The sequence below is a fragment of the Salvelinus sp. IW2-2015 genome, linkage group LG6.2, assembly GCF_002910315.2.
Source record: "Salvelinus sp. IW2-2015 linkage group LG6.2, ASM291031v2, whole genome shotgun sequence".
NCBI classification, from domain to species: Eukaryota; Metazoa; Chordata; class Actinopteri; order Salmoniformes; family Salmonidae; genus Salvelinus; species Salvelinus sp. IW2-2015.
The window spans coordinates 17,364,519-17,391,585 of record NC_036846.1 but is presented as its reverse complement, the minus strand read 5'-3'; the positions used below and the strand labels follow the sequence as shown (position 1 = coordinate 17,391,585).

The following is a 27,067-nucleotide window of genomic DNA, read 5'->3' as shown; positions in this document are numbered from 1 at the left end:
GCCTTCCTCCTGTCACTACATTTTAAAAGATACTTTGCCGTTACGGCCCCTCTATTTAGACCGGTCATGGATTATTTTTGATAATTGACTTCAATATGACATACACCGTTTTTAAAATCATATTTAACACATCACATAGCCTAAACTTGTGAAAAAAGCTCAATCTTTCACCTTACAATTGCTGTTGTCATTACGATTATCACAGCTAGTTCATATCCAAGATTGTACCTGTATTCACAGTTGGCTGAGTTGTAAACTGCTCTTTGGTTGGTTGGCAGAGTTGTAAACTGCTTTCTGTTTGGTTGGCAAAGTTATAAACGGCTCACCTGTTGGTCCATACAGGTATGTACGGCAAAGACCGCTCCTGGCTGAAGTACACCACCACCGCCATCTTCCTGTACATTGCAATTCTACTTCCTAACATCGCCTTTGGTTCGCTGAACGATGAGAGCACGCGGGGAGAGATAGGTACAATCATTTGGATGTCTCTCTATCCCCCTGTCTTGTGCCTGTCCATCTGTCAAAGCCTGAATGACCCTGACTGAAATGTTTGAATAATTCAGCTTTCAATTAAATTCAAATAAATTATATTTTCTGTTGATTGAATCCTGAAAATGTATATAGTCACTCACTGTATCTGTATCTTTGCCTACACTAACATTATAATGGTCTGTTCTTGATAGATGTCCGGAAAGTCATCGTTGGCCAGAGCATCGGAGGAGTGATCTACGCTCTGTTTGCTGGTGCTCCTTTGGTTATCCCACTGACTACTGCACCCCTGGCCATCTTTATTAGCGGTATGTCTACTAAACATCTGGACAACATAAATACTACATCAATATCCTGTAGACTTGAATTAATTGTCTGATATTTTATATGTTCGTAGTGATCCGGGGAATCTGTGATGACTACGATTTGGACTTCCCTGCCTTCTATGCCTGCATTGGCCTGTGGAACAGCTTCTTTCTCATCCTGGGAGCACTTTTGAATGTCAGTCTGTTCATGAAGCTCTTCAAACGGTCAGTGGACAAACAGCCATTCAGTGAATAAGACTTCTGCTGGATGTATAACCAGACCAGTTCAGGCCATTGCAGTACAGCTTGGCTCAGCTCTGTTAGGCTCAACTTTATAGTTAGGAAAGGACCTTGACAGCATGACTACTGAACCCACTAAACATGTGACATTCCTGTCTGTTTTGACTTCATTTTTTCCCATAAACATCCCATTTCATTGAAGGTACTCACTTGTAATCAGTGTGTGACTTTGCCTTGGTTTGTTATGTCTTGGTCTGTGGTTTATTCTGTTCAGATAAAGGGGTATACTCTGTGTTTCTTTTATACCCTTTCCTTACAGCTCATCAGAGGAAATCATAGCCCTGTTCATTTCAATAGCCTTTGTTGGGGACTCGGTGAAAGGCACTGTCAAAGGTGAGTCTGGGGATGGGGGGCTTACATTTACACAACATATTCAGGTGTTCCGCCCGCCGGGAAAATCCGTCTTGGTGTAAATGTAGAGGAATCTAAGCGGGCTGCCCGTCATCTGCACAGTAAATGTACCCAGCATATATCCATCAGTCTTTAAGAGGCGAGCGAAGCATGCAATCAAACCATTCCCCCCGGGCAGGCTCTGAAGGGAACTGACATGTGTTCCGGAGGACGCCCTTGAGTTAAGCACAAGTCAGTGGCTGAGGAAGTGGCAGACGAGCGTATACATATGTTGCGGTCTGTCCCTTATCCTTGGGCTGCCCGATTAACTCTTTCTTTCCCTGCCCTTATCCCTATCCCTTCTACCCCTTTCTTTCTCTCCCTATAGTCTTTAATTACTTCTACCACGGGCCCACGCTGGCAACCAATAACAGCACGCGGGTGCTTCTAGAGATCAAGGAGTTAATGGAGAAGGCTGCAAATGCAACAGAGAGGCTGGGGAATGGGACCAGCCATGGGGCCCCTGTGGTGAAGCATGACACGCATGTGTTTCTGCCCGAGTCTCTGGTCCTGTGTACCAGGGAGAGGCCTATCCTCTGTCTCCTGCTCATGCTGGGGACTCTGTGGTTGGGGTATGCCCTCTACCAGCTGAGGAGGAGGTAAGTTCAGATCAAGTTGCACTAATATGCGGGCTGACCGCTGCCGGGCTGACCACTGCCAGGCTGACCACTGTCAGATCAATGGTGGCTAAAGGACACACTTTATCTCAGGGGTCTCCAACTCCAGTCTGCTGGTTGTTTTTGTTCCAGCCCAGCACTAACACTTCATTGTCGAACCGTCTACTGCTAAATTCAATTTATATAATTTAGAGTAGCAAAATGTTATTCTGTGCCCAATGCATAGTTGACATACTGCTATGTGGCTTGGTTTTCTTCCCACAGTCCTTATCTGCATGCCAAAGTGAGAGAGGTGGTGTCTGACTGTGCCTTACCCATCGCTGTCGTTATATTCTCCTTCATTGGTTCCTTCCTTTTCCTTGATGTAGAGCGTGAGTAGTACACATTATTGTTCAGAAAAGGGAATTGTCTGTTTTAAAATGGCCAATTTGTCATTGATCAAAATGTTTCAAGCAAGCCTTGAAAAAGACTATATAAATGCCACAAGACAAATCATGCCACATTTCTAAACTGTTCCCAACATTTCAAAACAGTTCCTGTGTTCAACTTCCACAACGGGAAGATCTTCAGGCTGGCCCAGTTTGACAAGCTGACGGGCATGAACTGTCTGAGCGCTGTAGGCTTAGGCTTCCTCCTGGCGCTGCTCATCTTCATCGACCAGAATATTGTCATATCACTCACCCACGTCCCCGAAGCCAAGTAGGATCTTATATATTTTTTACTTTATACTCTAGGTAAAGAACGTGTGTTGCAAAGTGGACATAACTGCACCGCCAGGAGAATAATGCAGAATCATTACATTATCGTTTGATGATTGCAAACAAACCTGCAAGAGAGTTTGTCACAATGATGTACTTTTGCTGTAGCACAGCACATGCATTTTTTCAACACACTCAACTGTATAGTATACTCTATAACGCTACTCTATTATTCTGTGTATTGTATTTGGTTTTCATTAAATATGACTTTGTCGTAAGGCTTTAACCAGTGCTTAATTTGAGGCGGATTCGGTACCTCTCGTGGCATGAAAAATTGTCACTTTTTGCAATGTAAAAATTCTAACAAACGCGATCAAAGTTCATTCGAGTTGCCTCTTCGTTAATTCTAGAGCCGCGCGAAGGGTTCTGGAGGAGCTTCAGCACGCCTGATAAATTGAAGTACATTTTCCAAAGTTATAGAGTTACTGCTGTGTGTTCCGAAAGAAATGAAATAATACAGAATAGCCTACTATACCATGAGAAAGACAAAATATTTGCCACAGAGGATAAATTGCTTATTTAAAAAATAGCCTAGCTGTGGAGTGTAGCCCAATGAGGCATAGCTTACAGTAGGGAACGTGCAACAAATCTGTCAGTGAACAAACAGCATGCAGACAAAACTGGCCTTTCGCAATATTTCAAATAGTCTACAATCATGGAAAACACAGGTTGGAAAGCAAATGTCTAACGCTGAAAGGAGAATACTCTAATTTGTCAGCTGTAGGCTAACCAAATATTTGATAAACTTACAAAGTAAAACAAGAGAGAGAAGCTTTTGGCATGAGTGCATTATGCCATCACCAGTGAGTGAGCTGCGATTCATTGGGAGAGTCAGTGAAACTGGAAAGCATTTTTAGGACTAATTTCCCCCTCATATTGAAGCCTACAATATGCGTCCACAAACACGGGCCTAGACTATTGATGGATTCAAAACAAGGTCATTTTCATTGATCTCAGATACTCAGTTTGTCAGTGTCAAAGTAGCCTGCCATTTCCATAATTTGTGGGGTATTATGGTGCTTTTAACTCAAGAGTTCCCACTTGGAATTCCGTGTTAAATTCCCCCATTACCCAGTTCTTGAACACACTAAAGTCGGAAGTCTGAGATTTCCATAAAAAGATTATGCCAAAGTCTACATTCATGTAAAATGAGGTAGAATTGCATGACATGCGTTTTTTAAAGGCCCAATATGCCCCGGACCCTAGGCCACTAAGGCCTAGGCTCCCATGTGTGCTACTTCTGTAATTACCTCTACTCTACTGCTCTATGCCACTACGCAAATATCATGATATGCATGCAATGCTTTTCGGTGCCCCACTCTAGCGCTCACTTTTTGTTCCGGCACCTCCCGATTTACAAATTAAGCACTGGCTTTGACCAGCTCAACCAACACGTTGGTAGCCTATCCAGCCAGTATGTTGGTAGCCTATCCAACGCGATGTCATCCATGGTCCACGATTAGTCCATGTATGTCTGAATTGTATAATGCCAAAGTGTTCTGTGTCTATGTGATAATGTTGCAGGTTGTTGAAGGGAACTGCATTCCACTGGGACCTGATGCTGACCGGCTTCATCAACATCCTCATGTCGTGTCTGGGTTTGCCGTGGATGCACGCCGCATTCCCACACTCCTCCCTGCACGCACGTCAGCTGGCCAAGGTGGAGCTGCACGTGGAGGGGGGACACCTCTATGAAACGTGAGTGAGGGCAGCTTGAGCAAAGATTTAGAGGCAGTTTTCTGCATAACTTGTTGTGAACATGTATTTATTTATTTTTGAAGCAGTTACTTACAAGGACGGTTGAACAGTCCCATATGAAGCCAACTTCAGCCTACTTTAATGAAGATTGTTCATTTAACATTTTTATTCCTGTAGTCTGTGCAATCTCCAAGATTCTATTTGGAATCTGTTGTTCAATGACCCTTGAAACAAGATTGCTGGTGGGTGTTTCTAATGAGACTAAACAAGAGGCTCTCTCTTCAAGAATGCCTGTTTCTGTTTCTGTCGGTTTAAAGCATTGTCAATGTGAAGGAGACGCGGATCACGGCTCTGACGGCTAACATCCTGATCGGCCTGTCAGTGTTCTTGTTACCCATCCCTCTGCAATGGATCCCCAAGCCTGTCCTCTACGGCCTTTTCCTCTACATAGCAGCCACCTCCCTCGACGGCAACCAGATGTTTGACCGCATACTCCTCCTCCTCAAAGAACAGGTGAGAGTGAGGAAAATAGGGGCATGTGTGTGTGTGTGTGTGTGTGTGTGTGTGTGTGTGTGTGTGTGTGTGTGTGTGTGTGTGTGCGTGCGTGCGTGCGGTGTCTATTCCATCCATCCATCCATACTGTATCATAACATATGTCTGTCTGTCTGTCTGTCTGTCTGTCTAATCTATACAGTATGTATCTATTTATACAATATGTATCTATTTATATATATATGTATCTAATTATATATATGTATCTATTTATACAGTTGAAGTCGGAAGTTTACATACACTTAGGTTGGAGTCATTAAAACTTGTTTTTCAACCACTCAAATTTCTTGTTAACAAACTATAGTTTTGCCAAGTCGGTTAGGACATTTACTTTGTGCATGACACAAGTAATTTTTCCAACAATTGTTGACAGACAGATTATTTCACTTATAATTCACTGAATCACAATTCTAGTGGGTCAGAGGTTTACATACACTAAGTTGACTGTGCATTTAAACAGCTTGGAAAATTTCAGAAAATTATGTCATGGCTTTAGAAGCTTCTGATATGCTAATTGACCTAATTTGAGTCAATTGGAGGTGTATCTGTGGATGTTTTTCAAGGCCTACCTTCAAACTCAGTGCCTCTTTGCTTGACATCATGGGAAAATCTAAATAAATCAGACAAGACCTCAGAAAAGAAATTGGAAACCTCCACAAGTCTGGTTCATCCTTGGGAGCAATTTCCAAACGTCTGAAGGTACCACGTTCATCTGTACAAACAATAGTACSCAAGTATAAACACCATGGGACCACGCAGCCATCATACCGCTCAGGAAGGAGACGCGTTCCATCTCCTAGAGATGAATGTACTTTGGTGCGAAAAGTGCAAATCAATCCCAGAACAACAGCAAAGGACCTTGTGAAGATGCTGGAGGAAACTGGTACAAAAGTATCTATATCCACAGTAAACGAGACCTTTATCGACATAACCTGAAAGGCCACTCAGCAAGGAAGAAGCCACTGCTCCAAAACCACCATAAAAAAGCTAGACTACAGTTTGCAACTGCACATGGGGACAAAGATTGTACTTTTTGGAGAAATGTCCTCTGGTCTGATGAAACAGAAATGTTTGGCCATAATGACCATTGTTATGTTTGGAGGAAAAAGGGGGAGGCTTGCAAGCCGAAGAACACCATCCCAACCGTGAAGCACGGGGGTGGCAGCATCATGTTGTGGGGGTGCTTTGCTGCAGGAGGGACTGGTGCACTTCACAAAATAGATGGCATCATGAGGTAAGACAATTATGTGGATATATCGAAGTAACATCTCAAGACATCAGTCAGGAAGTTAAAGCTTGSTCGCAAATGGGTCTTCCAAATGGACAATGACCCCAAGCATACTTCCAAAGTTGTGTCAAAATGGCTTAAAGACAACAAAGTCAAGGTATTGGAGTGGCCATCACAATGTCCTGACCTCAATCCTATAGAAAATTTGTGGGCAGAACTGAAAAAGCGTGTGCAAGCAAGGAGGCCCACAAACCTGAGTCAGTTACACCAGCTCTGTCAGGAGGAATGGGCCAAAATTCACCCAACTTATTGTGGGAAGCTTGTGGAAGGCTACCCGAAACGTTTGACCCAAGTTAAACAATTTAAAGGCAATGCTTCAAAATACTAATTGAGTGTATGTAAACTTCTGACCCACTGGGAATGTAATGAAATAAATAAAAGCTGAAATAAATACATTTCTCTACTATTATTCTGGCATTTCACAATCTTAAAATAAAGTGGTGATCCTAACTGACATAAGTCAGGGAATTTTTACTAGGATTAAATGTCAGGAATTGTGAAAATCTGAGAATAAATGTATTTGGCTAAGGTGTATGTAAACTTTCAACTTCAACGTATGTATCTACAGTCAAATCAAATCAAATCCAAGTTTATTTGTCACGTGCGCCGAATACAACAGGTGTAGACCTTACAGTGAAATGCTTACTTACAGGCTTTAACCAATAGTGCTAAAAAGGTGTTAGGTGAACAATAGGTAAGTAAAGAAATAAAACAACAGTAAAAGGACAGGCTATATACAGTAGTGAGGCTATAAAAGTAGCAAGGCTACATGCAGACACCGGTTAGTCAGGCTGATTGAGGTAGTATGTACATGTAGATATGGTTAAAGTGACTATGCATATATGATGAACAGAGAGTAGCAGTAGCGTAAAAGAGGGGTTGGCGGGTGGTGGGTGGCGGGACACAATGCAGATAGCCCGGTTAGCCAATGTGTGGGAGCACTGGTTGGTCGGCCCAATTGAGGTAGTATGTACATGAATGTATAGTTAAAGGGACTATGCATATATGACAAACAGAGAGTAGCAGCAGCGTAAAAAGAGGGGTTGGGGGGTTGAGGGGGGCACACAGTGCAAATAGTCCGGGTAGCCATTTGATTACCTGTTCAGGAGTCTTATGGCCTTTGGGTAAAAACTGTTGAGAAGCCTTTTTGTCCTAGACTTGGCACTCCGGTACCGCTTGCCATGCAGTAGTAGAGAGAACAGTCTATGACTGAGGTCTATGACTGGGGTCTTTGACAATTTTTAGGGCCTTCCTCTGACACTGCCTGGTGTAGAGGTCCTGGATGGCAGGCAGCTTAGCCCCAGTGATGTACTGGGTCATACGCACTACCCTCTGTAGTGCCTTGCGGTCAGAGGCCGAGCAATTGCCGTACCAGGCAGTGATGCAACCAGTCAAGATGCTCTCGATGTTGCAGCTGTAGAACATTTTGAGGATCTCAGGACCCATGCCAAATCTTTTTAGTTTCCTGAGGGGGAACAGGCTTTGTCGTGGCCTCTTCACGACTGTCTTGGTGTGTTTGGACCATTCTAGTTTGTTGTTGATGTAGACACCAAGGAACTTGAAGCTCTCAACCTGCTCCACTACAGCCCCGTCGATGAGAAAGGTGGCGTGCTCGGTCCACCTTTTCCTGTGGTCCACAATCATCTACTTAGTCTTGGTCACGTTGAGGGATAGGTTGTTATTCTGGCACCACCCGGCCAGGTCTCTGACCTCCTCCCTATAGGCTGTCTCGTCGTTGTCGGTGATCAGGCCTACCACTGTTGTGTCGTCTGCAAACTTAATGATGGTGTTGGAGTCGTGCCTGGCCATGCAGTCGTGGGTGAACAGGGAGTACAGGAGAGGACTGAGCACGCACCCCTGTGGAGCTCCAGTGTTGAGGATCAGCATGGCAGATGTGTTGCTACCTACCCTCACCACCTGGGGGTGGCCTGTCAGGAAGTCCAGGATCCAGTTGCAGAGGGAGGTGTTTCGTCCCAGGATCCTTAGCTTAGTGATGCGCTTTGAGGGTACTATGGTGTTGAACGCTGAGCTGTAGTCAATGAATAGCATTCTCACATAAGTGTTCCTTTTGTCCAGGTGGGAATGGGCAGTGTGGAGTGCAATAGAGAGTCAATCATGTGTGGATCTGTTTGGGCGGTATGCAAATTGGAGTGGGTCTAGGGTTTCTGGGATAATGGTGTTGATGTGAGCCATTACCAACCTTTCATAGCACTTCATGGCTATGGACGTCTGTAGGGTCTGCAGTCATTTAGGCAGGTTCCTAAATGACTACGGGTCTGTAGTCATTTAGGCAGGTTGCTTTTGTGTTCTTGGGCACAGGGACTATGGTGGTCTGCTTGAAACATGTTGGTATTACAGACTCAATCAGGGACATGTTGAAAATGTCAGTGAATACACCTGCCAGTTGGTCAGCACATGCCGGAGCGCATGTCCTGGTAATCTGTCTGGCCCCGCAGCCTTGTGTATGTTGACCTGTTTAAAGGTCTTACTCACGTCGGCTATGGAGAGTGTGATCACACAGTTGTCCGGAACAGCTGATGCTCTCATGCATCAGCTGCAAGTGTAGCTTGCCTCGAAGCGAACATAGAAGTAATTTAGCTCGTCTGGTAGGCTCATGTCACGGGCAGCTCGCGGCTGTGCTTCCCTTTGTAGTCTGTAATAGTTTGCAAGCCCTGCCACATAAGACGAGCGTCATAGCCGGTGTTGTATGATTCAATTTTAGCCCTGTATTGACGCTTTGCCTGTTTGATGGTTCGTCGCAGGGCATAGCAGGATTTCTTGTAAGCTTCCGGGTTAGAGTCCTGCACCTTGAAAGCAGCAGCTCTACCCTTTAGCTCAGTGGGAATGTTGCCTGTAATCCATGGCTTCTGGTTGGGATATGTACGTCCAGTCACTGTGGGGACGACGTCCTCGATACACTTATTGATAAAGCCAGTGACTGATGTGGTGTACTCCTCAATGCCATTGGAAGAATCCCGGAACATGTTCCAGTCTGTGATAGCAAAACAGTCCTGTAGTTTAGCATCTGCTTCATCTGACCACTTTTTTATAGACCGAGTCACTGGTGCTTCCTGCTTTAATTTTTGCTTGTAAGCAGGAATCAGGAGGATAGAGTTGTGGTCGGATTTACCAAATGGAGGGCGAGGGAGAGCTTTGTAAGTGTCTCTGTGTGTGGAGTACAGGTGATCTGGAATTTTTTTCCCCCTGGTTGCACATTTAACATATTGATAGAAATTTGGTAGAACTGATTTAAGTTTCCCTGCATTAAAGTCTCTGGCCACTAGGAGCGCCGCCTCTGGGTGAGTGGTTTCCTGTTTGCTTATTTCCTTATACAACTGACTGAGTGCGGTCTTAGTGCCAGCATTTGTCTGTGGTGGTAAATGAAACAGCCACGAAAAGTATAGCTGAAAACTCTCTAGACAAGTAGTGTGGCCTGCAATTTATCACAATATACTCTACTTCAGGCGAGCAAAATCTAGAGACTTCCTTAGATTTCGTGCACCAGCTGTTGTTTAAAAATATGCACAGACCGGCCCCCCCTCGTCTTACCGGAGTGTGCTGTTCTATTTTGCCGGTGCAGTGTATATCCCGCTAGCTGAATATCCATGTCGTCATTCAGCCACGATTCCGTGAAACATAGGATATTACAGTTTTTGATGTCCCGTTGATAGGACATTCGTGATCGTACCTCGTCTAATTTGTTGTCCAATGATTGCACGTTGGCGAGTAGTATTGACAGTAATGGCAGCTTTCCCTGTCTCCTTCTCCGGGTCCTTACGAGGCATCCGGCTCTTTGTCCTCTGTACCTTCGTCGCTTCCTCTTGCAAATAACTGGGATGTCGGCCCTGTGGGGTGTTTGGAGAATGTATTGTGCGTCGTCCTTGTTGTAGAAATATATATCTATATTTGCAATAAGTGATATAATGGTGAATAGCAGAGCAGCTAAAAGGGTTAAACAATCTCCTCTCTCTCTACCTCCCCTCAGACATTCTAGTCAACCATGATGTTAAACCATCTCCTCTCCCTCTGCCTCCCCTCACACGTCCCAGTCAACCATGATGCTAATCCATCTACACTCCCTCTCCCTCCCCTCAGACGTTCTAGTCAACCATGTTGTTCAACAATCTCCTCTCCCTCTGCCTCCCCTCAGACATCCTAGTCAAACATTCATGAAAATACAAGTGTCTTACATTGTTTAAAAGCTTAACTTCTTGTTAATCCAACCGCCTTGTCAGATGTCAAAAAGGCTTTACGGTGAAAGCATACCATGAGATAATCTGATGTGTGCCCCACACACAAAAGCATTAAAAACATTTTCCAAACCAGCAGAGGTGTCACAAAAGTCAGAAATAGCGATAAAATAAATCACTTACCATTGAAGATCTTCCCCCATCTCCTCTCCCTCCCCTCAGATGTCCTAGTCAACCATGATGTTAAACCATCTCTTCTCCTTCTGCCTCCCGTCAGAGGTCCTAGTCAACCAAGATGTTAAACCATCTCTTCTCCATCTCTCTCCCCTCTGAAGTCCTAGTCAACCACAATGTTAAACCATCTCCTCTCTCTCCCCTCAGACGTCCTAGTCTACCATGATGTTCAACCATCTCCTCTACCTCTGCCTCCCCTCAGACGTCCTAGTCAACCATGATGTTAAACCATCTCCTCTCCCTCCCCTCAGACTTCCTACCCTCCCACCCACTACATTCGGAGGGTGCCCCAGAAGAAGGTGCACTTCTTCACAGCCCTGCAGATACTGCAGTTGATCATCCTGTGTGCGTTTGGCATGTACCCTCTGCCCTATATTAAGATGATCTTCCCCTTCTTGATGATCCTACTCATTCCCATCAGGTAACAGTTACATAATTAAATATAACACATTTTATTGTACCTCCTGACCAGCAGGGGGCAGAGAAGTCCACAAAAAACTGGGAATCTGAACCAGGGGCTTTCGGCTTTGAACAAAGGGTAGCAGTAGCCTCTAGTGGTTAGAAAAACATGCTTGGTTGATTCCCATGGTTAAATATTCAAGATCACCAATAATTGATTGTTGTGGCTTTCTATTAACAAAGAGTATAACAGGTGTATTTACCATTGAAAACAACCAAGACTGTAGTTCAATGACACTTACTACAGTAGTGAGTTTGATTTTGAATTAATTGGGTTTAATGTGTCTCTGTATCTCTTCACCAGGACTAACCTGCTGCCAAGGGTAATCGAGGCGAAGTATCTGGACATCATGGATTCCCAGCACATGTAGACAGACAGAGGGAGAACTCTGAAAGGACTGATACCAAGGCCTTGATTCAATCTGTAGCGCTGAAGACCTGCGCTAAAGCTCAATAGAAATTTAAAGATAATGTTCCCGCATTTGCGGAGACTGCATTCAAAGAAGGTGCTGTCGGCTCAATCAGAAATTACCGTTCAATTAAAATCGCACTACAGTGCAAATCTTCAGCTCTATGAATTGATTTGGCCCAAAAAATACAAAATGTATTTTGTAAACTGGGTCAAAGGCGTATAAGGTTTTCAAAGTAGCAAAAAAATAAAACAGCAATTACAATTCCCTTCAAATCCTTTTTTATGTTCATTGGAGTGTCACATATGCCCTTATATTAGTTATATTCAAGAATAAAGGCAATAATAAAAAATGTGTGATTCATATGAATGTACCCCAGTAAAATGTCATTCAGTATAACACTAAGTGTTAAAAAAAAATGTATGCCCATTTTTCATAATTCCAAGGTTATATCCATGCTTAGACTGGCAGAAATATAACTACCCAGAAAATATGACATTATTTTATTTTGAATACCACATATTTTATGTGTCACAGGTACAACTCAACATTTATTGAAGGTTTTTTACATAAACTTCCTGCCTTACACTGAAAGAAATTGTAAAATCGACAAAAATATCTTTCAATTCATCCTTTGAGATTTGGTTTTGTCTATCTGAGTCAACAAAACAAAGTTACTGCATTTTMATATAAAATACTGGTGTTATACTGTACGACAATATTTTGTTACCCTGAATGACACATATCACTACGGCCCAAAAATATTGATTAAATGTGATTCCTTCAGCAACAACAATAATGAACTATTATTAGTAGCCACAATAGTATTTTTCAAGGACTCAGATGGTTGCTCCAGCTCTGGAGGTGCAGGTTCATGTTGTACTTGTACAAGTTGTTCAGGGGGCTGATCAAAAGAGTTTCCTCCAGTGGATACTGGAGTTAAGTTGATCACCACATTCATTTGTTTGATTCTTTCATGGTGTCTCCTCTAATTTAATCTACATTTTTCCCTCTTTTTCAGCATCAGATTGTGTCATTGTATGGATGGGTGGATGATCAGGATTGACATCCTTCTTTCTTCTCTGATAGCTAAAAAACGAAAATGTAATAGTTATGACACTGGCACAGAATAGGATTCACATCCATGAAATGTTATTAGTAGTCTATTAAAAGTAGGCTATACAATGATAACACTTAATCAAAGTTTAAAAGTTAAATCAACTCCCTCTYCTTTTCTCTCCCAAACATGTTTTGTTACTATTTCATTGCTAATGTTAATAATAATGACTTTACTATAATTTGAGCCTGTGGCAACACTTTACGTTGCATTAAATTGCATTATTACACAATTATTACATGATAGTTAATGTTATAATTATACATTGTTACACTGTAACTGGTCAATTTCTATTTAATGCAGGTACACAAATGAAGCAGCTATTAACCAAAATCCATTTTTAATCCATAATTGTGTGTGTGTGTGTAATATTATATTAACTAATATAATCCATCAGTTATACCTTAACTGCAGTGCAATAAAACATTAACTACAGTGTAATAGTGCAACTTAATGTTAAGTATTATCCACCCAGCTTTATATCCTATTATATCCTATTCTGTTGCTGACAGTAGCATGAAACAATGAAAACAAAACCTTGCTTTTCTTCTGGCTAGTCTTTCATCCCTAGCAACTGGATCTGCATTAATCTTTTGTCTGTGTCGTGCAGCCCTCTCCTTATTAGACAACGGCATCTACAGTATAAAGATAATGTGCCATGAAATACCTTAAAATGTCATAAAATTGTTTACAATGATAATATTCAGTATTCATACAACAAGTAAATATGAATTGCATGATTAAATGTTGTAAACTAGTGAAAACATGGATAACAAAGCTACTGTCATTCAGCATAACGGGTGACATTGTGGTATAACATGAAACTTTTGTTGTGCTGAAGAACAAAAGTGTGATACTTAAGGATGGATTTCATGCATAAACATATTTAACAGGCAGTTCCTTGGCCATCTATATAAATTAATGACATTGACCTATAAAGATTATCCTTACTTTTTTATATTTAATAGAGCTTTTTATAAAATAATAAGATTAAAAGTATATTTTCAGTGTTGTACTGAAGGACATGCATTTTCGTTACAAAGGTTACTAAAGGGTGAAAAGGTGAAATCATCAAATATTTCAGAGAGATTTACTCACCTCATCACATTGATAGAGGGTCTTCAATGGGTCTTCTTTGTGATGTCACACACTGTCACATGATTACCATCATGTGATATRCTTTAAAATGGCTTTTTACCTTACCTTACCTGTTATACTGAATGACATTGATGAAACTCAAAATTCCGGACAAAAGTTATTAAAGTTTTAAAATATTTTTTAGATACAGTATGTCGCCTATTATTCTATATATTGTTGCAAACACTAACACAATTATGCCATGGGTGTTCATTTATATTTTTAGGATGAATTTCTACATTTTAAAAACACTTTTGTCATTAGAATTTTTACCCGGACAGTTACACTGAAGGACATTTTGACACTTTAGAGCTCATTAACTCCCTTAATTTAATAGTTTGCAACACAAATATTTCTGGGTGAAAAGAAGGGTAAGAGTTGAGTGATTTAATATTATATTCACACATATTTAGATTTTTCTGTAAAATGAATGGCCTTCGGACACCAAATTTACACGTCTCGTCTTTGACCCAGTACATGTTAAGGCACTTTGACTCCAAGAGTACAAGACTGTGACTGGGTTGCAACCGGTTGTTGACTGAAATTGAAATCTGGATGGACCACAATTTTCACCTTTTTTATTTGTTATGTATAAGCCGTGCTTCTACATCTGCATTGCTTGCTGTTTGGGGTTTTAGGCTGGGTTTCTGTATAGCATTTTGTGACATCGGCTGATGTAAAAGGGGCTTTATAAATAAATGTGATTGATTGACGTACAGTAGTTGCTTAATCTATGTAGTTGCTTTATCTATATAGTTGCTTATATATTTAACATACTCTTTAACCTCTCTTCTTATTGTATTATGAGAAATTCTGTACAACACAAGGCATTATCTAATGCTGCCCCTGACCCACACCCTACCTTTATATAACATGTTTAAGCTCATTGTATTGTTGTATATGAATAAGATAAACATTTAGAAAGATTAACATTGTTTTGGTTTTAGGCTGGGGTCTGCAGATAGTCATGGTTGTTTATACTGTAGTTCAATATTTTTGGATACTTATACAAAATCAATTCACAATGAATTGGCCAGATTGCAATGCAAAAGAGCCATAACTTCTGCAACTACAAAGTAACATACAGGATATTAATGTAAAACAAACAAATATGTTGCACAGTATACTGCTTTCCTGCTGTTTAAGCTGTTACCAAACGAATAAAGCCTTTTAAATTATTTGAATGTTTGTATTTATTTATAATCATACTGCGACAGATTAACATGTTTATATTGCTCTATTTGCACTTTCTGTACTGTATTACCTCATTCTGAAGACGTGTAAAACAGTCCTCCCTTTCGAGTTATTGGTTAATGGTTTCACAGCATTGCAGAACTGTGAGAGAATTCACCCTGTGCAATTGTCCCAATAGATGGCACTATAAGCCCACCTAGAATAACCTAAACCTGGATCTTCAGAGGAGAGTTCTGTGTAGTCTTATTGTCAGACTTGTTACTTGTCAGCTGTTCTTTGCAGTGGTTTCTAGTGTCACTGCTTTTGAAGCCAATGTATACATTTCAAAAGGTGTTCTGAACAAACTGTGACCTAAAGATCACTGCTGGGGCAGATGAGTTATGTGTTGCCTTCAACACTTCAGAGTAGAGTGGACTTTTTTTAAGGGAAGTGCAGTCAAAAACATGATTTCCTTGTATTTTTTTATTATATTTCCACATTATGAGGTCRAAAAAACACAATGAAAATGTGGATTGAGCCGACATATGCAGGGTTTACCAACATTGCCTATAAAATGTACAGTGTTGACATAGCGTGGTTGGATTGAATCCCAGTCCTTTTATTTATTTTACTAGGCAAGTCAGTTAAGAACAAATTCTTATTTACAATAACAGCCTACCCCGGGCCAATTGTGCACCACCCTATGGGACTCCCCATCACAGCCAGATATGATTCAGCCTGGATTCAAACCAGGGACACTTGCACTGAGATGCAGTGCCTTAGACCACTGCGCCACTCTGGAGTCCTACAGTAATGGAATTGTAAAATACTTGAACTCCTATCAATGGATAAACTTTGATTTCACTTAAGATAAATTTACAATAAATCTAGGTGAGTTAACATATACAGCTCAAACGTTTGTGTGAATTACAAACCTCAAATAGGTTCTGGATGACATCCCATCTTTGAGGAATAGAAATGTGATTCCAGAACTTCCATGCTGGCAGGCAGCAATCAGTGTTAAAGAAACTGATCAATACTACCGCACAACTCCTTCACAATTACCATACACAGGCCGTTCTCGTATGCCTACGTCGATGCTGGCTATTTCGAGACAGAAACTCATAAGCACAACATTGTGGAAAAAGCCAAATTTATTCAATTCTCCTGTTTAAAAACCAYGATACATTGAAAATGGATGGGGAGACTTAAGACAAGAATACAATCTGCAAAAACCACCAGCCACGGCGGGTAGATTGAAGAGTCATTTGAATAGTACAATACTTTTGTATTAGCAACAGTATGCTAATAGCTGACAGTTTATCAGAACTTTTCATTCAGATCCTTTGTTGTGATAAATTCTGCTCCACTTCAAGACAAAACAGAACCAAATCTTTAGGATCCAGATATAGGATCTTAATTTGAAACAGTTTGCTACAGCAGGAAAATAATCCTGAAGCAACAGGACATTCAAATTATTACCGTAAAACATACAGTTATAATATAACTACTGTTCCCTAAAGAAGGGAATGAGGTATAACATACTATATGGGAGTCAACGACCAATCATATTCACTGGAAGAAAAATGAAATCACACCCAACAGGCTTGCACCCATTTCAGCGAGCAGAAATCCCGCTGGGAAAAAACATGTTACACCTCATTCCCTCTTTCAGGGAACAGTGGTTATATTCATAACTGTATACTTCCTTTCAGTCGGTCACTCTGTATAACATTCTACGGGGACATACAATCACGCCCCAAGCCGGCTCAGAGGTTACCAAACTAGGAGGCCCATAGCAGCCCAAACACATACAGGTTCCACCGGCTTCAAAAAAGGGTTACAGAAGCCACATTTTCCCTAAAACTTAACCAAGACACTTAAAGGCCATCAGACTGTTAAACAGCCACCACTAACATTTAGTGGCCGCTGCCAACATGCTGACTCAACTCCAGCCACTTTAATAATGGGAATTGATGGAAATTATATAAAAATGTATCACTGGCCACTTTAAACAATGCCACTTAATATAAGGTTTACATATCCTACATTACTCATCTCATATGTATATGTATATACTGTACTCTATATCATCTACTGCATCTTGCCATCTTTATGTAATACATATATCACTAGCCACTTTAAACTATGCCACTTTATGTTTACATACCCTACATTACTCATCTCATATGTATATGTATAGACTGTACACTATACCATCTACTGCATCTTGCCTATGCCGTTCTGTACCATCACTCATTCATATATCTTTATGTACATATTATTTATCCCTTTACACTTGTGTGTATAAGGTAGTAGTTGTGGAATTGTTAGGTTAGATTACTTGTTGGTTATTACTGCATTGTCGGAACTAGAAGCACAAGCATTTCGCTACACTCGCATTAACATCTGCTAACCATGTGTATGTGACAAATACAATTTGATTTGATTTGATTTAAACTGTCAGAGCCTCATGAGGGCTGAACTGTCACAGCCTCATATAGGGAACCAGAATCTGCTGCAACTTGGCAATGCATACTGACACGCCGCCACTACAGCCCAAGTCCATAGACCCTACGGTTCCAAGAACAATACTTACCTTGCAAGCCTGAAATGTCAGAACTCATACATGAAAGCACAAGTCCAAAACAACACCTGTTGTGACTTGGTAAAGCGCACACGCGCACTGCATAGCATTGACCAGAGTCAATGAACCATGGCAGCCAGAGGCTCAAACCTAAAGGAAACCTGCAGTAACCTGTGTACTTGTGCAGTGCCACAGCAGCCTAACGCTGAAACCTACAGGAGACTGTGGTAACCCTGATAATGTGCCCAAGTGGCGCCGGAAGAAATGGCAGCAGTTTTACGGGCACCCAACCAATTGTGCTATTATGTGTTTTTTTCGCGTTATTTGTAACTTATTTTGTACATAATGTTTCGGCAACCGTATCTTACGGCAAAAAAGAGCATCTGGATATCAGGACAGCGATCAATCACCTCGGATTAGACTAAGATCTGTGCATATTTGTCAACAACAGCTGGTGCACGAAATCTAAGGAAGTCTCTAGATTTTGCTCGCCTGAGGTAGAGTATCTTGTGGTGAATTGCAGACCACACTACTTGCCTAGAGTGTTTTCAGCTATACTTTTCGTGGCTGTTTATTTACCACCACAGACAAATGCTGGCACAAAGACCGCAGTCAGTCAGCTGTATAAGGAAATAAGCAAACAGGAAACCACTCACCCAGAGGCGGCGCTCCTAGTGGCCGGAGACTTTAATGCAAGGAAACTTAAATAATTTCTACCTAATTTCCATTAACATGTTAAATGTGCAACCAGAGGGAAAAAAATTCTAGATCACCTGTACTCCACACACAGAGACGTGTACAAAAATCTCCCTCGCCCTCCATTTGGTAAATCCAAATTCAATTGCTCGGCCTCTGACCGCAAGGCACTACAGAGGGTAGTGTGTACGGCCCAGTACATCGCAGGGGCTACGCTGCCTGCCATCCAGGACCTCTACACCAGGCGGTGTCAGAGGAAGGCCCTAAAAATTGTCATTGACCCCAGCCACCCCAGTTATAGACTGTTCTCTCCACTACCGCATGGCAAACGATACCGGAGTACCAAGTCTAGGACAAAAAGGCTTCTCAACAGTTTTTACCCCCAAGCCATAAGACTCCTGAACAGGTAATCAAATGGCTACCCGGACTATTTGCATTATGTGCCCCTTCCCCCCAACCCCTCTTTTACGCTGCTGCTACTCTCTGTTTATCATATATGCATAGTCACTTTAACTATACATTCATGTACATGCTACCTCAATTGGCCCCACCAACCAGTGCCCCTGCACATTTGCTAACCGGGCTATCTGCATTGTGTCCCGCCACCCACCACCCGCCAACTCCTCTTTTACGCTACTGCTACTCTCTGTTCATCACATATGCATAGTCACTTTAACCATATCTACATGTACATACTACCTCAATCAGCCCGACTAACCGGTGCCTGTATGTAGCCTCGCTACTGTTATGGCCTCGCTACTGTTATTTTTCACTGTCTTTTTACTGTTGTTTTTATTTCTTTACTTACCTATTGTTCACCTAATACCTTTTTCGCACTGTTGGTTAGAGCCTGTAAGTAAGCATTTCACTGTAAGGTCTACACCTGTTGTATTCGGCGCACGTGGCGAATAAACTTTCATTTGAAGGCTCCAACCTACTGGGAACTGTGGTAACCTGGATAAATGTGCAACCTGCTTCCTGCCTAACACTCAATCGCGGGCCCAGCAATAAAAACACTATCAGCCACACTTGGAGCAGTTACATCCAAGCGATAAAACCTCAAAGGTGTGTCGCAAACCCCAACTCGCTGCAGCAGAGATATCACCAATTGTTATGCCCTGGACAATGCCCAAGGAGCCACCACACCTCTAGTGTGAACACACACACCGCTAGGCAACCCTTGTGCTTTGCTTTCATATGTCAGAGAGAGAGATTCCACAATCCAATGAGAGACGTTGCTTAGAAAACATCCTATCCCGAGCTGGATTAGCGAAACAGACAAAAAGCTCACCAACACGGATATCATTGGTCCTATCCATTCGTGCATAAAGCGAACCTCAAACGCTCTCCACTTATATGTATGCAATCCTCTCATGAAAGGCGCATGCGCCAACTGTATAGTCATAATCAGGTTCGAGGGTAAACCCCTAGCCGTCAAATGCAACCTTTCAGAAGAGGTGCACCTCTGTGTTTGCACACAGATTCAACCACAAAGACCAGGAAGGTTTTCCAATGCCTCACAAAGAAGAGCACCTATTGGTAGATGGGTAAAAATGAAAAAGCAGACATTGAATATCCCTTTGAGCATGGTGAAGTTATTAACTACATTTTGCATAGTGTATCATTACACCCAGTCACTACAAAGATACAGTCATCCTTCCTAACTAAGTTGCCGGAGAGGAAGGAAACCGCTCAGGGATTTCACCATGAGACCAATGGTGACATTAAAACAGTTACAGTTTAATGGCTGTGATAGGAGAAAACTGACGATGGAACAACAATATTATACAATACTGACCTAATTGATAGGGTGAAAAGATGGAAGCTTGTACAGAATAAAAATATCCCAAAACATGCATCCTGTATAAAACAAGGCACTAAAGTAATACTACAAAACATTTGGCATAGCAATTCACTTTTTGGGGCAAATCCAATACAACACATTACACACTACCCATCTCCATATTTTCAAGCATAGTGGTGGCTGCATCATATTATGGGTATGCTTATAATCATTAAGGACTGGAGAGTTTTTTATGATAAAAAAAAAGGAAAAAAATGGAGCTAAGCACAGGCAAAATCCTAGAGGAAAATCTGGTTCAGTCTGCTTTGCACCTGACACTGGGAGATTAATTCACCTTTCAGCAGGAGAATAACCTAAAACACAAGACAAAATCTACACTGGAGTTGCTTACCAAGAAGATAGTGAATGTTCCTGAGTGGCCAAAAATCTATGGCAAGACTTGATAATGGTTTTCTAGCAATGATCAACAGCCAAATTTTCCGAGCTTGAAGAATTTAAAAAAGAACAATGGGCAAAAAGTTTATAATCCAGGTGAGTAAAGCTCTTCGAGACTTACCCAGAAAGCTTTAACCACTACAAAAAGTGATTATAATATGTATTGACTCAGGGGTATGAATACTCATGTAAATGAGATATTTCTGTGTTTTATTTTCAGTAAATTTGCAAAAAATACGTTTTCACTTTGTCATTACGGGTATTGTGGGTAAATGGGTGAGCATTTCTTTTAAATCCATTTTGAATTCAGGCAGCAACAACAAAATGTGGAATAAGTCAAGGGTATGAATACTTTCTGAAGGCACTGTATATATACAGTACCAGTCAAAAGTTTGAATACGTCTACTCATTCAAGGTTTTTATTTTATTTTACTTTTTTCTACATTGTAGAATGTAGTGAAGACATCAAAACTATGAAATAACACATATGGAATTATGTAGAAACCAGAAAAGTGTTAAACAAATCAAAATGTATTTTATATTTGAGATTCTTTAAAGTAGCTACCCTTTGCCTTGATGACAGCTTTTCACACTCTTCCATCCATAGGCGGTGTGCAAATGAGCCCCTTCTTCCATACCATGTACATTCATTAATTCGCCATAACCTGGTAGCACCAGCCTGGCTGAATGAAGGACATTCCAGGTGTACTTTTGCTCGTCGGCGAAATCTTTAAACAGGGATAAGCAACACTTCACCGCTGCAGGGACAAGAGCTAAATACCTTCCCCAAAACTTGGAGGAACTCCGCTGCGGGGGAGAAGACGGTCTAATAGTTCACTCTCTCATGCCGAATCCAAAGCCGGGGCTTTAGACTGTCCCAGAATGATGTCGTCCATTTTACACTCTGAAAACCCTCCAGAGCCAACCAAGGATAGTATATCATTCCTTGAATCTGGACTCTGAACACTGCCAGAGAAACCGGAGTGAGCCTCACTCGGTTGGGATGACACCCCTATCAACTCCGACCACCGCTACTGCTCTTTCCCGGCCTCAGACATCCCAATTCCCGAGGTTGCTTTGCCGGAAGACCCTTCGCCAGCAGCCCAAATCTTTCTCACAAAGTAGGCCCAACATCCAATGGAAGTTGAGCCCAGTGTGCGACATTGGTCACATCAATTGGTCTGAGCCAAAGCCACCCCAGGTAAACAGGACAGCACTAGGGCACGGTCGGTGTTTCAAACTTGGCTGGTTAGCCTTTTTGAACTTAACCACTGGCCATCTACCTCAAGCAAGGAAGCACTGGCTACACAAGCAGAGCAGAAAGTAGTGGATTTTTAGCAAACACATAACCGAAACCAAGACCAAAAACTCGCAACAACTAGGGGGATGAGTACTCTCTCCCCAATAAAAGACACCTAAGCCGGAGCCAAATCTCATAGTCTTCGTCTGCATGAACAGTTTGAAAATTGCGTGATTCATTCTTTCTTCAGGGGAGCTGAAGAGCAAAGAATTGAGGAAATGGATGCTAGCACTGGTATTATAGCTAGGAAGGCGAGGCTTCCGAGGGCGGGCTCGGCACCCATTGGGTGTGATTTCTGTTTTCTTCAGGTAAATATGATTGGTCGTTGACTCCTCCATAGTATGTTATATCGAGTGACTGACTGAAAGGGAAAATCAGTTAATAGCCCAGGGGTTTATTTGCTTCAATCAATGAACACAACGACGCTTATTAGAGACAGGCTTCTATTTGAGCCAGGCGTCTATTTCCTTACTGCAAACAGCTTTTGCTAAATAAAATGTTGAAAAACCTCCCACACTGTTTATTGTGACCAGTATGACCAGTATAAACATTATAGTAACAAATCCATCGCAGAGACTATAGGCTGTATATCATATGTATATCCCTTATTTTGTGTTTCAGTACCATTCTCTTAGTTATTGCACCTTGTATCCCCTGTAGTTGCAACACGATCACACCAGAAAGACTTTAGTATTCAACGTTTGTCCAGGTTCCCAGGACATTGGGAGATGCCTTTAAAACCATCCACTAGGGGCAACTTAATCGTTGAGTTGTTTATGCTTAACCGTCAACCTTAACCCTTACCCACTTTCACTTCACCATAGATGTTTATCCATCCCTGGACAAACATTGAATACCACTAGTTAAGCCGAACATTGCAATGTCTGCTTCCGAACATTGCAATGTCTGCTTCCAATTCACACCCTCAAACACGTAGATCCCCTGAACGCAGCCCACTTTCCAGCCCACTTTCCAGCTCACACCCTCAAACACCTAGATCCACTGAACGCAGCTCACTCTCCAGATCCCAATCACCTGAATTCTAATCACCTGTTCACACACCTGTATGTCATTATCACACACTATTTAGTTCAGTTATTTGCAACCCATCACTGTGAGGTATTGTTTGTTTTGTGACACACATCTTCAGAGCTCTGGTTTCCCCGTAATTTAATTATCCCGTGTATGATAGTTTTTGCCTATTCCCTGCCTGTACTTTAGCCTATCGGACTTCCTGTTATCTACCTATTGCCTGATCCCCCGGACTACTTTACTAGCCTTTTCCCTGCCTGTACTGTTGCCCTTTTGGACCCCCTGTGTATGGCCTTCTGCCTGCCCCTGTGGTCCTATGCAATAAACACCTGCTGCGCCCTGCGCTTGAAACCAGCTCTCTGTCGCCCCTCGTGTTCATTACAAACATGTCAAATCACCCTGCTGTTTCATGCATGGCAATAATGTTCTTATTTTGTGTAATCTTTACAGTACTCACTGAAGTACACTCCTAAACAACTCATTTACACCCTGTGTTTATTTGAAACAGGAGGTTATTTGCTGAAATGTGTGTCCCTATTAAAAGGGACAGGCGTCTATTTGAGATTCAGTTTCATGGTATGTGGATTAGAATTAATGGACAAAAAGCACATAAAAGGCTTCACAATTCATAAAGGTCATGTTAACTGAATGATATTATCTCACAGAACCAAATGTATAAGATCTCCTAAGCCTGTGTTAACCTCAGACCTTATTTTCTGCATTTATCCCAACACCCTATTCTTTCCCCATTAACTTTCCCCATAGGACGGACTGAACGAACCAGAGTTAACTCATATCTGTTTTTAGGACTACAAGCTGGCGAGCTCTATGGCAGCTGCTGTACACTATGGACACAGTTAGAACAAGAAGACATTTTTCTATCGCCTACACTTGATGCTAGTTAGCTAGCTGGGTTAACGTTTGCAAAGCTAACTAGGTAAATATTATAGCTAAAAAAGCTTAGCTTGCTGCCAAAGAGCTTGCTAAGACTATGTATATAATGTATTTGTAGTATACCTGAGAGGTATACTACAAAGCAGGTTCAAGTAGTCAGCTAAATTGAAGGTTCAAGTTCAAGTAGCAGGTTCAAGTAGCCAGCTAAATTGCCTAAATATCTTCTTTTTTTCTCTTTTGTTTTGTTGATATGCTTGAATTGGGCTTGGTCTAATTCACTCAACAACCACAAACACATATAGGTTTTCTTAATGAACAAGAAAATCAACAGTTATTTCTGGTTGTTTATCAATGTTAGCTGGCTAACTCATTGATACAGCTTTGTAGTATATCCCTCTGAAGGAGTCCTTGATATTTATGGTTTTAAGGAATACCTAGGATAGGATAAAGTAATCCTTCTCACCCCCCCCCCCCTTAAAAGATTTAGATGCACTATTGTAAAGTGGCTGTTCCACTGGATGTCATAAGGTGAATGCACCAATTTGTAAGTCGCTCTGGATAAGAGCGTCTGCTAAATGACTTAAATGTAATGTTAAATGTTAATGTGGAAAAGTTACTTTGACAGCGGGAAAAAAGTCTCTGGCAGGCGATTCTATTTGTCTGGGCATTTCGGGTAAGTTCCCTTTCTTCCTTGTTAGAAACATTTTCTATCAAGTTATCTAGCTAAGTTAAGCTACTTCATCGCTATGATGTCTGTCCATAGTTAGCGTTAGTTGGCTAGCTGCTATTAAAAAAGAGACCACCAAGTACCAGTTATAAAGTCTGTTTGCTTGTTAGAGCTATGAAGAGATGTGAACCAAACATAAGTGTTTGTTTTATTTTGATAGCTAGCTATTAACAAAGGGATATATTTTTTTTTACAATAGATCCCATAAAAGATGAGGCTGTTTTTAGCTTTATCTCAGAAGAAGGAAGGTCCTGAATTCTAATTGGGTGAGAATTGGCCTCCTCTATTTCCGCCAACGCACATCAGATGAAGATTCAAGCCAAATACTCAGTGACCTTAGCTTAAATGCCCAATAGCAGAGTTTAAAGTTGGGTAGAGAAATCCCTCCATAATAATTTTAGGACGTTTACCATTCCAAATGACATTTCTCACCGAGATGTCTATTTATGTCCTTAAAACCTCTCTGGGATATGTGGGACGGTAGCATCCCACTTGGCCAATAGCCAGGGAAAAGAGCGCAAAAAAAAAAAAATATATGATATAAAATCAAACTTTCATTAAATCACACATGTAAGATACCAAATTAAAGCTACACTCGTTGTGAATCCAGCCACCATGTCAGATTTCAAAAAGGCTTTTCGGCCAAAGCATAAGATGCTATTATCTGATGATAGCACAACAGTAAACAAAGAGAGTGTAGCATATTTCAACACTGCAGGCACGACACAAAACGCAGAAATAAAATATAAATCATGCCTTACCTTTGACGAGATTCTTTTGTTGGCACTCCAATATGTCCCATAAACATCACAAATGGTCCTTTTGTTCGATTAATTCCATCCATATATATCCAAATTGTCCATTTATTTGGCGCGGTTGATCCAGAAAAAAACAGCTTCCAATTTGCGCAAAGTCACTACAAAATATCTCAAAAATTACCTCTAAACTTTGCYAAAACATTTCAAACTACTTTCGTAATACAACTTAAGGTATTTGTAAACGTTAATAATCGATCAAATTGAAGACGGGTCTATCTGTTTTCAATACAGAAGATCAACAAACTAACGCTACTTTTCTAGTCTTGCGCAACTCTCAAACAGTACACATGACGTTACACTGTTTCCAGGTGGCCTTACTTCTTCATTGCACAAAGGAATAACCTCAACTTATTTCCAAAGAGTGGTGACATCCAGTGGAAGCGGTAGGAACTGAAAACGGTGATTAAGTAAATCAAGTATTCCAATGAAAAATCATTGAACAGACAGTGACTTAAAAAGAATAATGGTTAGTCCAAAGGGTTTTGCCTGCTACATAAGTTCTGTTATACTTACAGACATGATTCAAACAGTTTTAGAAACTTCAGAGCATAATAATATGCATATCTTATATTGTGGGGATGAGTAGAAGGAAGTTGAAATTGGGCACGCTATTTATCCAATAGTGAATTTGCTGCCCCCTATCCTAGAGAAGTTTTAAAGAATAATGAGGAAGCATTGAAAACAAGAAATTCATATGGGGGAGGACATTCATTTTAATAACGAAACTCTTGCATAAAGAGTAACATGAAGTGGGGACCATCTACTTAGATCTTTTTTATTTATGTTGCACTAAAATTCTCATTAATCATGAGTTGCAAATTGGATTGAATTTGAATGCCCAGGTATGTAAATCCCTTATTTTCTAAAGCGATAGGTAAAGAAGGTAATGTGACTTGTTGGACTGTGGGATTTAGAGGCATTAAGATAGACCTGTACCAGTTACATTTATATCCAGATAAAGAGCCTAAATCTTTATAGATGTCATGTCCATATGGTATAGATTTGTGTATCTAATGAGAGGACAGTGCAAGTCTGTGGTTGAGAAGCGGCGGAGTCTATAATATGGAATAGTATGTTGTCCGAGGCCCACCGACCCTTTATGAATCCTGATTGGTCAGGATTAACTAATGATGATATGCAAGTCCCTAGTCTTTTTGACAAGACCTTGGCTAAGTTTAAAATGCGCAGTTCAAAATTGATAAGGCCCTGTAGCTTGAACATTCAAGAGGGTCCTTGCCGCCTTTCAATAGCAAGGAAATAAGAACTGTTTTTTTTGGTCGCTATGGAATGTCCCAATCTCCAGCAAGTGGTTTATTAAGTCTAGTATTACAGATATGACTAAATTCGACACAGCCAACAATAATTCAAGAGGGATATCATCCAAAGCTGGAGACTTGGATTTTGACATTGGTAGTCTTCAGTTCACTTGTTAAATCCACTCCAGTTAGTGTAGATGAAGGGGAGACAGGTAAAGAAGGATTTTTAAGCCTTGAGACAATTGAGACATGGATTGTGTATTTTGTCTTATCAAGAAAGGCTGATTGTTATGGCTGCAATAACAACAGGCACAAAAACTCTTCTAAGGAGTTACTTTGAACCCGGTATTACCCTTTACAGATGTTGGTTGTTTATGTACTTGGACATTGCACAGCTGGAA

General features: G+C 41.2%; 1 protein-coding gene across 2 annotated transcripts in view; it reads left to right on the top strand.

Moving 5' to 3' along the window:
- The window catches only part of slc4a11 (solute carrier family 4 member 11), a 35,689-nt gene extending 20,567 nt beyond the window's left edge, over nucleotides 1–15,122 (top strand). For both annotated transcript variants that reach the window (XM_023990303.1, XM_023990304.1), the window contains exons 10-20: nucleotides 343–468; nucleotides 684–797; nucleotides 887–1,019; nucleotides 1,354–1,427; nucleotides 1,813–2,083; nucleotides 2,366–2,472; nucleotides 2,635–2,800; nucleotides 4,384–4,557; nucleotides 4,875–5,070; nucleotides 11,073–11,242; nucleotides 11,585–15,122. In XM_023990303.1, coding sequence (XP_023846071.1) covers nucleotides 343–468; nucleotides 684–797; nucleotides 887–1,019; nucleotides 1,354–1,427; nucleotides 1,813–2,083; nucleotides 2,366–2,472; nucleotides 2,635–2,800; nucleotides 4,384–4,557; nucleotides 4,875–5,070; nucleotides 11,073–11,242; nucleotides 11,585–11,651 — 1,598 coding nt within the window. In that variant the 3' untranslated portion in view covers nucleotides 11,652–15,122. The remainder of the gene's footprint in view (nucleotides 1–342; nucleotides 469–683; nucleotides 798–886; nucleotides 1,020–1,353; nucleotides 1,428–1,812; nucleotides 2,084–2,365; nucleotides 2,473–2,634; nucleotides 2,801–4,383; nucleotides 4,558–4,874; nucleotides 5,071–11,072; nucleotides 11,243–11,584) is intronic.
- The last annotated feature ends 11,945 nt before the right edge of the window (nucleotides 15,123–27,067 follow it).